Source organism: Mercenaria mercenaria, chromosome 3 (assembly GCF_021730395.1).
Source record: "Mercenaria mercenaria strain notata chromosome 3, MADL_Memer_1, whole genome shotgun sequence".
NCBI classification, from domain to species: Eukaryota; Metazoa; Mollusca; class Bivalvia; order Venerida; family Veneridae; genus Mercenaria; species Mercenaria mercenaria.
Window position 1 is genome coordinate 12,121,620 of NC_069363.1, and position 11,634 is coordinate 12,133,253.

Consider the following 11,634-nt stretch of genomic DNA (forward strand, 5'->3'; position numbering starts at 1 on the left):
TTTTTAGATACTGAGAGGGGTACTGCCGTCATTCTAGGGGGTTCAGGGGGTTCTCCTCCTTAAAAATTTTGAAATATAGGTATGAAATGGAGGTTTCTGTGCGTTTTTGGGTCTAGATTTTGAGAAAATATTATTCCTTTGTCAAAATATTTGGGTGCAACATTGATGAATATAGGTCACTCTCTGCCAACTGGGGGGGGGGGGGGGGGGGGGCGGCGGGCCCCCTCCGCCCGGGTCCTAATTAAGATACAAGCCATGGTGGCTGTAGTCCTGACTGAGCTGTTTTTCATTAAGTATCGTACTACAAAAACGAAGTAACACTGAATGAATACTTCCATTTATTTCAATGTACGTTCATTAAAAAATTTCATAACACATGCAGTGGTAGAGGTACAGGTACACGTCCAGACTCTTAGCAGATATATTTCCATTTACAAGTTTAGTAACAGTTGTATACATGGTTATGTAATGAAAATAGTATTTTATGAATTGTAGTTGCAATTTTCTACACTGAAGTTGTCAAAGCAACTGTACTGTAGCATATAACACAAGCAGATGATACCAAACAAATAAGGTCTGCACTATATTGTTTCTACACAGGATGTGTTTCTTCATTAAAAGCAAGGATGGCTTTGAATTATCTCCACTTTGGGTTCGAAACGTCGCTTTATATTTCAAGATATTTTCACATGTGAAAGCGATCCGAATCCAGCTGGCTTACGAAGGTTAGTGGGACTACCCAGATGCTCGCCCATATCGGAAATAATGCCAGATTGGGCACCTAGCTGTGGTCTTCCTGCACCATCAAAATTGGAAAGTGGCTATATGACCTAAAATTGTGTGTTTTAATCCCCCCCCCCACACACACACACAAAATAACTGATTTCAAGTGACTATAGCATAGTCTGAAAAGTATTGAAACCAAGTAAATGCAATATCCTTGGATTTATTTCAACGGGAGTTCATTAGACATTATAGGTACTTTGAAAACGACAACGACGTAGTTCAACAAAAACAGCGCTCCCCATTTATTTCAACGTATGTTCATTTAACATTGAAAATTTTCAAGTAACATAACTCGTCACAAACAAAACGGTACCAATGGAAAACTAACTATTGAAAATAATTATCTGCCGTTTTCGCAGTGAATATTTCAGAAATAGAATCATTTAAAATAAAGTGATACCAAATAGATTCCATTTATTTCAATGCAAGTTTGTATAAAGTTGTTTGCCATTTTTGTACGTTGAAAGCGACCATAGCATAATCTATACCACACCCAACAAGCCCATGTGTGTAGTAATTCGGTACGTGATGTTGCAGCGAAGCTTTGTATATGTCCACCAACCAGTACATCGATCGTCGGGTGAACTTTATTTCGTTCAGATGGTATTTCTTGTTGATGTTCCTGAAATTTGAGATAACAATGTATATGGAGAACGAACATAAGCTTCAGAGAGTGAACGCAGTGTCTATAGTATGTTGGCAGAAAAAAACGTTTCAGAATTACAAATATTCATGACTGGTTTTCACTACTTCGTGGTATATCAACGTCTGATACAAAGGTAAAGGTAAAGGTCTTGTTTATTACAGTGTCACCCCTATTGAAAGGGCCAGCCAGTTTGGCTTATGAGACACCTTTATTGTGCGTACTGGTCATTACCTCCCAACTCCTACCACTATGTCAAGCGCCAAGTAGAGAGAAGTCGGTAACCATTCATTTAACTAGCTCGCGGCTCACGAACCGGTCTTTTCGGAACAAGTCCCATGACAAACATCCCCCGGACGAACGCTCCCCATGGGGCTCGAACCTTCGACCTCCCGATCCCGTGTGTTCTGTTTTCAACTTGTTTTTAGTTGCCATCTGCCATTATAAAGCAGTCGTATTGAGCCGCTTCCTTGCTGGCTGCTTAATCCAGCTTTGACTGTTTTCAAAATGGTCATCCTTTGATATTATGCTGTATACAAACAATTCCTTACCTACTAAAGACTTTACACCATCTTCGAATCAGTCTAGATCGCGCACTGTTCAGAACGTCTTCCCTTGCACTGGAATTTTTGAAACTGGTTGTCCATGCAAGATGTCCATGTTGCGATAGTAGCGTAACATTTTTTATTTGATGAACGACAGCTGAATCCAATGGACCTTCACGTTTTCCGATCATTATTGCAGCTTGAAAACCTTGGCACATGTGACTTGTGGACTGTGGATCACCATACCTACCATTACTGCTTCGTTTTCCAAACCCATGTATCCTATGCATATCGTCCGTCATGTTACATTTTTCGACCATGTCGTATGGCGCACCTAGAGCGTCCATGCTGCTGGGGGCACCGCAGTCCATGAGCGCGCAGCATAATTCAATTGGGATATGGTATTGGCCACACTTTTTCTCAACCCAAGGTTTCCAGTCACACGTTTTTACAGTGCCGTCTCTATTGTGGGTGTGGTCATCATCAACATGACCATACTTGTAATAATGTCCCTTGACAAATCTGGAAAAGAACGAAGTTTTTACGACAACACAATACATAATAAAAGCATCTAATGTGCATATTATTGAATTCAATTCCGTTTCACTGAATACTTCGAAATTGAATCAGATTAATACGTCTTTTTTCTCTCAGAATCACTGAGAACCCTAATAATATGGCTGTTTGTCACAACTTATATTTATAATATGTGTCAAGTTGTTTGCACGTTTTCGATTCTTCAACTGTTTGTTTTGAAAGAAAATATTCTCTTTGACCATGTTTAATGTTTAACGAATTCATTTAAACGCAATGATATTTCTCGCCGCAGAATGGTTACTTACGCCATTTTTACGTTTCAGAAATCATTATTAAGTTTATTTTATTTTACTCACGCGTGCACATAGTCACATCCTTTGGATATAACATATTTTAGCATCATATTTGACATCATTCGTAAGTGCTGATCCGTAACCAATCCATGTCTGGACAATGGAGGGTGATCACCAGGATTCTGTGCGAAACACGTGCAGATAACGAATGAAAGAAAAGCCGATACTATCAGTTTTGAAACAATCATAACGAAGCACCAAATACAAGTTTATAGTAAAAGAAGGCTACAAAGCACAGTCCTATTTATCAACATTAAATTGAAGGTCATTGTATAATAAAGGCATGTTCCAAAAGAAAATATTGATAAGAAATTTAAAGCCAAGTATAGACCTTTTCGTGATTTTTTCTGTTATGAGATCAAACGTGTTTACACGATACCACACACATTTCTTTTAACTCTATCAATAATGAAATACCACGAAAAGCTTGTCGGGCTCTACTGGATTAATCATTTACCCACCATACCGAAGAATATTCTTCCGGCCAATAATCGATAGCAATCAGATTTTCTATATAGAAATAAGAAGGGCATGTACACATTTTACTTAATAACAAAATTACTAAAAATAAGAAACCTTAGGCTTAGTGTAAATCCCAACAGTAGCGATGAACGAAGATCAATATAGGTCTTCATTACCACACCTTGTTTTTAAGAAGACTTTTATTATAATAACATAATCTTTAAAATATGTGTCAAATTTTCATTCAAATCTGTAAAAAAAATAGCAGAGATAAAAACAAAAAACCAGGTGCGGTGTTAGAAATGTTGTCGAGTATAGAACTTAATCTGTATAGAACTTAATCTGTACGCAGCTGTTTGCACCATTTACTATCAGGTCTACAGTGTTACACCGCCTTGAGCATCATTCCGGAAGCCATATGCGAGTGTCCGCTATCAAACTACATGCTTCGGTGGTGAGCTAACGGCGCACGTGCTGATGAAATACAGGGTTCTCTAATAATCATTACTGGGTCTCAAGACGCTAAACCCGTGCTTGAAATATGCAGATGTCTCGAACAATTCCTAAATTCCACAAAAACTACGTTGTTACAAATTCGATAAAAAAAACCCACAATTTTGGGAATTAACAGAAGAGAGTATATCGAGGGTTCAACGCAATAGGGGTGTATCTACATGTAGATACACCCCTATTGCGTTGAACCCTCGATATGTGTTTGGACATAAATGAGAAAAAATAAAGTGCACTTACAATAAAAAAAAGAGGACGGGACAAGCGCTTTCTTTCTTTACGAAACAAAAAAGAACAGCACAAATAACTTAAATGGCAACAGAAAAATCAAAGCAAAAAAAAAAAACAAACAACAAAAAAGAATTAAAATACCGTTTTGATGTTAAACAGATCACAAATACGTATCAAGTAAAAGTAGAAGATTTTTTACTTTTTGTTGAATTTTTGAACACGTATATAATGGGTAGCAAAAGCAAATGTTTTTGGCTATGTTATTACTATATTATCGGACATGCAAAATGATAGCTCACACGGCGAATTTCCAACTTTAAACGATGGAGGAAGACCCCAGGCACCCCATCTGTCATTATTTCAGGCACGAGCGGGCACCTGACCTTCCGTAACCCAGATGAATATGATTTTTTTAGTACTTTAATTACCTCACTTTAATACGAAAGTATTTTGAAATTTGACTCTTTCTTTTGATTTCAATATAGGCTAATTTCTAGTTTTACATTTACCTTTTTAATACTTTAATTAGCTCTTTCTTTTGATTTCAATATAATTTCTAGTTTTACATTTACCTTTGATAGAAATTTGGGTCTTTCAACCATCTTAAACAAAAAGCATTTTTTGTAACAGCGAACGTGTATCTTCTGAATTAATCTATTTTCAGTCTATCATTGTTGCGCAATATCGATATAAACAAAGGGAAGTAATAATGATTTTACAAACTTGGATTTCTAATGAAGTTCTGCAAAATGTATATGTGTCAATGTAATTTTTGACAATTATAATACAAACGGTCTTATATTCATATCATTCCCTAGGGAAATTGTGTTTCTTAAATTTATACTTATGCTTAAATAAACTCTTATCTTGGTTGTGTAGCCAGGATAGGATTTTTTTTAAATATCTCTTCTGAAATTCTAACATGTTTTAAGAACTCAGCGAAGTAAATGTATTACAACCTTTCTAAAGTTATAATATGATATTAAAACATCTAACATGTAAAAAGAGTTCCAAAAATGTCTTAAAATCAGCTTGAAATGCGAGGATCACTTTAATCATGGGCAACTATCTCAAAATCAAGCCACGGTCCTATACATTTTATTTCATCATATTATAGGTCATATATTTATGTACAACTATAAAAAGTTTCATTAAAATCTACATTGTAGAACAAGAATTATATTCGCGAAAATGTTACCAAAAATTGTGATTTTCCCGTAGACTCTCATTAATATTAAAAAAAGAATGTTCAAATCAGTCTAGCTAGCAAAAAAAATCGACAAGGCCCTACATCCTTTTTATTTGTCGAATTTTCTAAGTACATTCTGAAGTTCTTAAATCATTTAAAGAAGTGAAAGAATTTTCAAAATCGGCTTACAAACGAGAAAGTAACGGTTATGACAATTTAAATATTTGAGAAAAATGGCATTTTGTTTCCATGGCAACAAAAAACCCTATTTTTTCCAGCCATAATAAAAGAAAATACCATGTTTTACATATTACACTCAAGAAACATAAAATATTATGAAATTAATATGATTAGGAGGTCATTTGATAAATAAATAATTCAGCAGTGTGTAAATACATACATAAACACACTAAAATGGCTGCCTCCACGGGATGATCAGCAATTTTCTTCAACTGCAAACTGCCATATCTTTTTCAGTAGTGGTCTGATTTTAAAAATTCTTTCAGCAATATAAAGGGCTTGAGGGTGGCTTTCATATAAAATTAACTCATTGTCAGGCATTCCTTACCCTTTAATAAAGGTTAATAGGACAATGTCATAACGTTGACGTTATCTATAGCGTCAAGTGTTGTTTTTACTACGTGCCGCTTTCCCCACTTAAAAAATATCAAGTACGTGTTATAAATCAGGAAGTTATTCTTTATTCGGTGAAATATCCATTGTAATTTGGAATAAACTATACCGAATTTATCGCACTTCTTTCGAACCATCACAAATGTATGCGTTGACATATGAATAATGCGCGATTGCAGCAGAAAAGTTAGCTTATACTTGAACAGTTTCGTCTAGTGCGATCGGATCAATTTATTTTGACATACATGAAAAACTGAATATACAGCTAAACGTCGGAATGTTCTTTTAATTTATTAAGGAGTTTACCTCGGACTCATTCATGAAGTTCTATCATTTTGAGTGATTTGGCTCACGTTCATGGTCACGTAAGCCATTTTGGGATGTGACTACTGAAAATTTATTTGACATTTACCTGTTTTGTAAGTTGTGTCGGTAAAAATTACCAATTTATTTCCATTCTTTGAATATTTTGTTATGTTACTGATATTGAGTTACTCACCGATTTTTATTAGTTTTGCTACAAAATCGTGTTGTTTACTTTGACATTTTCGCTATCACAACAAACCGTTTCAACAGGAAACGAGAGCGTTTGCAATATAATTTCATGCATTGTGTATAATTTGTTGGTTTAATTCATTTCTCTATGTGTTTTACGTTGCATTAAAGTAATAACATTGGTAAAGGAGTATAACTATTACGCCAAGAAAGGAATAATTTTGCCGTGACAGCCAGGTCTGGAAGCCATTTTGGATATTTTTATGCTATAGTCTGTTTCAAATATTTAAAGTGAAAAATACTTGGAAAGGAATTTTTTTGTCTATCAGGCATTAAATAAATTATCCTCCCTTAGTAGTTGAATATCAATAACTCAATCCCTTTATGCATCATACAGTAACAAGTTTAATTATTCTGTCAGTTTTATGATCTAACTTTGTATAAGAAAAAAAAAACAAAAAACTTTTAGCTCCTGTATACTATAAATTTCCCTATGTACAAACACTATATTTTTAGTTATTTTAAATTCACCAGTGCCTACACATAATCTTCATTATTATGAGGGAGTGTAGTATTAAGAAGAAGAAGAACATTGTCACTTATTTTCAAGAAGATTTTATTTCATTTTTTTTTCTGTTTCGGATCATGATAATATTTCGTACAATTCTTTTGAGTGAGACAGTGTTTAGATCCAATAGTATTCTGCAGTCTGCTCATTACTTGAACGACAATGGCGCCCATCATGGGACAAGATATTTGTTTGTGATTGGTTATGACGTGTTAGAATTAGTAAAGAAAGGTAACCATGCAATATCTCTAAACTACGGAATACTGGACTAAACTTCTAACTTACAATGACTTACGACCAAACACTACTGATAGACAGCTAGAGTAGACTAGAATAGACACAGAATAATTGCAATGTATGGGGAATAAGAAAATAAGAATAAGAAAAGTGAACACTGGTAATATTTAGTTTGAAATATGATTTATTAGTTATTAATGAATATACAATGTACACCCTATGACACTACCAATGGCAAAGACACAAAAAATTGCAAAAATAGCTTCCTGGCTTAAAGAGTTGCAGAAAGAGCTTATTAAGTGCAAGTTGATAATATTTTTGTCAAATGAGAACTTTGAAACTTATGTTAAAATCTTTGGAACAAAGTGTTTTGATCAATAACTGGTTTATATCTAATATTATTTTTGTTTGTTTTTCTTGTCTTGACTGATTATTTTTTTGTTGTTGTAGAGTGTTTCCATCTAGCCAGGCTGATGTTTATGCCGGCAAGATGGAGTCTTCAAGTGGAGGAACAAATATCCCCAAGATCATGGTCTTTAGGCCAACATGGGAGGAATTCAAGGACTTCAATAAATACATAGAATATATTGAATCACAAGGTGCTCACAAGGCCGGACTCGCAAAGGTAAGACTGTGACATGCAAATATAGATAACTCTAAGTCTTTAAAAAAATTTTTTTAACAGTGTTACAGTATTAACTTACTGTAATTTGTCCATATATATGAGTTTCTTCATAATTGGGGTATGTAATGCAGGTTTTAATGGTATTTTTTTTTATAGTTAGTGTAAAATCATTGAAAATTGCTAGCTCAGCTGTATTATATTAAATAGTCCAAGAGTAGAGTTAATTTCAAACAGATGAATTGTGCTTAAATCAGGTTTTAATGGATCAAATGTACTTCGTGATGAGATTTAAATATGTGATTATTTTGTTATAGATTATTCCGCCAAAAGAGTGGGTACCAAGGAAGGCTGGTTATGATGATCTGGATATAGTGATCCCTGCCCCCATTGTGCAAGAGGTGTATGGTAGTCAGGGCCTCTATACACAGTATAATATACAAAAGAAACAGATACATGTAAAAGACTTCGAAAAACTTGCAAATGGAGAGAGGTAAGTTCTGTAGATTGTTCTGAATCTCATCTCGGCACAATGATAACACTGCTGTAGACCAACGAAAGGTTGATGTGTGTGATCATTTTTTGTGCTAATTCTGTCTAACTCTGTTGTTGTTCATATTTTCAGCAGTCAAACATATTTTTGTAGAAAAGTGGAGCTGTGTTAAGCTTTGCTGATAATTTTGGTTTAATTCAAACATTGCCAGAAAATAATAGATGTATTTGGAGATAGCTCTATGCTATCATGAAGTCTTATTACTTTTGAAGAAAGATTAGTATTTTAAATTTATCATTAAAGACTGCAATATTTTATGATTAATTTTAGGTCACAGTAACTGATAGAAAGTTTATAGAATATTCAAGAAGGTTTCGCAAATCGTTAATAATTACATTTCTAGCTAAAATAACTGAAATGATTGTATATAATTACAATGCACATGTTGGAAGTTTATTTTGAGATAACTGTACTTAATTCCCTTACTGTTTTATAGGTTTCGTACGCCGAAACATTTTGATTATGATGAGTTGGATAGAAAGTACTGGAAGAACATCACATTTGTCAACCCTATGTATGGAGCTGATATTTCTGGTACTCTAACTGATGAAGATCAGGAGTCCTGGAACATTAATAAGCTGGGATCCATCCTGGATTTTGTTGGCAGTGATTATGGTATCAAGATTGAAGGTGTAAATACGGCCTATCTATACTTTGGAATGTGGAAGACAACATTTGCTTGGCACACTGAAGACATGGATTTGTACAGTATCAATTACATCCACTTCGGAGCTCCAAAAACATGGTACTGCATACCACCAGAGCATGGCAAAAGGCTGGAGAGATTGGCTCAAGGTAGAAAGTTATTCATGTTGTATAATTCATCTACAAATAAATGTTGTCTTGGCTTGACAGAATCAGAAACAGAGTGTGTTTAGAAATGCTTAAATCTTGCAGTAAGATGTGTTTTTTTTATGTCCAGCGAAAAATGAAATGTATGAAAAAGTTAATGCATTGCACTGGAACAGATATATGACCTTAGCCTTAGTGTAATTATTTATATAATGGTTGTGTTTCTTGTATGGTTTACAAACATGAAAAAATTAATGTGAAATCCTAAAACGAAAGAAAAATGAATTTTTAATGTTCTGTGTTTAGCTACAAGTTAATCGGTTGTCTTTGATATTTATAGCATTATAGCAACACTATGAAAATATATCCATGTTACTTTTTGTTCTGCAGGTTTCTTTCCGAGTAGTTTCCAAGCATGTCCAGCATTCTTGCGACACAAGATGACATTGATATCACCCAAAGTTTTAAGACAGTACTCAATACCGTTTGATAAGGTAAACTTGGAATTCACATATTTTACAAGCATAGTTTCTAATTTTATATAAGAAGCTATGAATCTGTCACTTTTTAAAATCATATGTTTTACATCATTAAAGTTTCAGGGTCATTATGCATTAAATGACCTGTTTAAGGGGAGCGGTGGTCTAGTGAATAAGGTGCCGGCCACTCGATCCAGGGGTCGTGGCTTCGAGCCCCACTGGGGTCACAACCATGACCAGTACTGGTTTTTCCAGGAAGCGGACTCTTAGAGTGGTTACAATAAGCTAGAAGCTTTCATCACAATCGAGCTAAAACAAATTAATATAAACTAAATGACTTGTTTAAATCTTATCTTCATAATTGAATGCTAAATGGCTTTTTCAGTACCAGGGGAATGGTGGCAGAGCCCATTAGGAGGGGAAAATTGCTTCATAATGACTAAATTAGGGAAAAAATTGTATATATAAATAGTTTTTGTCATAAATATGTAACACTTCAGATAAAGTTCAAAAATACAGGCTCTTATTCTGCTATCAAAGTTGAGAGTCTGTGTTGTCTGTTTTATAACATAAATGCATTTGAGAAAGCAGTTCACAATGTTTTTCTTGTACAGCGACTCATAAAACTTCTGTTGCAACAGTTTTATATCTTATATTTTTCAATTTTCAGATAACCCAAGAAGCAGGTGAAATTATGATCACCTTTCCATATGGATACCATGCTGGGTATAACCACGGATTCAACTGTGCAGAGTCAACAAACTTTGCTTCATTGCGCTGGATAGAATATGGGAAGAGATGTCTGCAGGTAGGTTGTAGTTCAGTAGAATTTTATGTAAGAAAGTAGCCTTGTTTTAAGTCACATGATTATAAGTTTGAGCCACATTCATGAAAATGGTTTAATGGAAATGGCAGAGTAACACCATGTAAGTAACTATCAATCTGTGTTGATCAAATGGATCCTGCATTTGAAAGCATAAGACATTTTTCAGATGAAGAAGTAATTGAATTTGCTACATGTATAGACTGAACACAAAGATAGACATTTGTATTTCATTGTTCATATAGCAGTATGGAGAAAGAAATGAGGACATGGCCTATTCATATGGAGAATTTGGCAGTTACAAAGAACAGGTTAGTACTGGTACAGTATCCAGGAACACTGGTTAGATTGACAGCCCACCATTCCATAACTGAAATGATGTTGAAAAAAAACAGTGCAAAGTCAAAAACAAACAAACAAAACAAAACCATAACATTTTCACTATAGTGCAAGTGTCGTAATGATGGTGTGAAGATTGAAATGGACACATTTGTGAAGAGATTCCAGCCAGAGAAGTTTGAAGCATGGAAAGCAGGCAAGGACCTGGCTGCTCACCCAGAGGATGATCAGAGTAAATTATACAAACACAGGTAACCATTTCGATTACCTTCATTCTTAACATTTTACTCTCTATCTCTGCAAGGGGATATTGTAAAGTCGTCAGGAAAGAAAACAGCATTTCAATATGGGTTCGATTTGATTTCATACAAACAACTAACCGGTTTCAAAATTCTGAATTTTTTTTTATATTTTCAATTGTTATAATGTTATGGACAGTAAGTAATGTTCTAAGAAAAAATCTGTTTTACCCATTTTGCCTATAAAATTAAGTAAAATTGTTTCCTTATGTTACATGAGGAGTCTGTCAGTGACGTTGTACATCATACGAAGTTGTTGTCCCTCAGACTTTAGTTACCTGTGGAAAACATACTTATTTAAATCAAGCTTTAAAAACATAGCTATTTTTCACATTATGACTGTACTTATTAACTTGCCAACCTATTTTTATGTTGATTCAATTAATGTTGTATGGCAAAACTTAATTATTGTTATTCCTTCCTTTTGCAGTGACTCTCGTAAACAGCCTAACTCCTCTGGAAGAATTGGGCCTAAGAGGCATCCAATATCGAAGATAAAAACCACAGGTATGATTTTGTTACATAAAAGATAAGCAAT

At 34.5% G+C, this 11,634-nt stretch overlaps 2 protein-coding genes across 3 annotated transcripts in view; one reads left to right on the forward strand and one right to left on the reverse strand.

The window, feature by feature from the left end:
- Positions 1–1,116: 1,116 nt before the first annotated feature.
- Positions 1,117–3,144, reverse strand: LOC123523660 (uncharacterized). The gene is made up of 3 exons (XM_053539909.1): positions 2,868–3,144; positions 1,981–2,496; positions 1,117–1,408 (listed from the first exon to the last, which is right to left on the reverse strand). The coding sequence occupies exons 1-3, from the start codon at positions 3,050–3,052 to the stop codon at positions 1,201–1,203; spliced, it is 909 nt and encodes a 302-aa protein (XP_053395884.1). The 5' UTR covers positions 3,053–3,144; the 3' UTR covers positions 1,117–1,200.
- Positions 3,145–6,155: 3,011 nt separating this feature from the next.
- The window catches only part of LOC123525433 (uncharacterized), a 30,061-nt gene continuing 24,582 nt past the window's right edge, over positions 6,156–11,634 (forward strand). For both annotated transcript variants that reach the window (XM_045304474.2, XM_045304475.2), the window contains exons 1-8: positions 6,156–6,308; positions 7,640–7,814; positions 8,129–8,304; positions 8,801–9,159; positions 9,547–9,650; positions 10,306–10,443; positions 10,906–11,048; positions 11,527–11,603. In XM_045304474.2, coding sequence (XP_045160409.1) covers positions 7,680–7,814; positions 8,129–8,304; positions 8,801–9,159; positions 9,547–9,650; positions 10,306–10,443; positions 10,906–11,048; positions 11,527–11,603 — 1,132 coding nt within the window. In that variant the 5' untranslated portion in view covers positions 6,156–6,308; positions 7,640–7,679. The remainder of the gene's footprint in view (positions 6,309–7,639; positions 7,815–8,128; positions 8,305–8,800; positions 9,160–9,546; positions 9,651–10,305; positions 10,444–10,905; positions 11,049–11,526; positions 11,604–11,634) is intronic.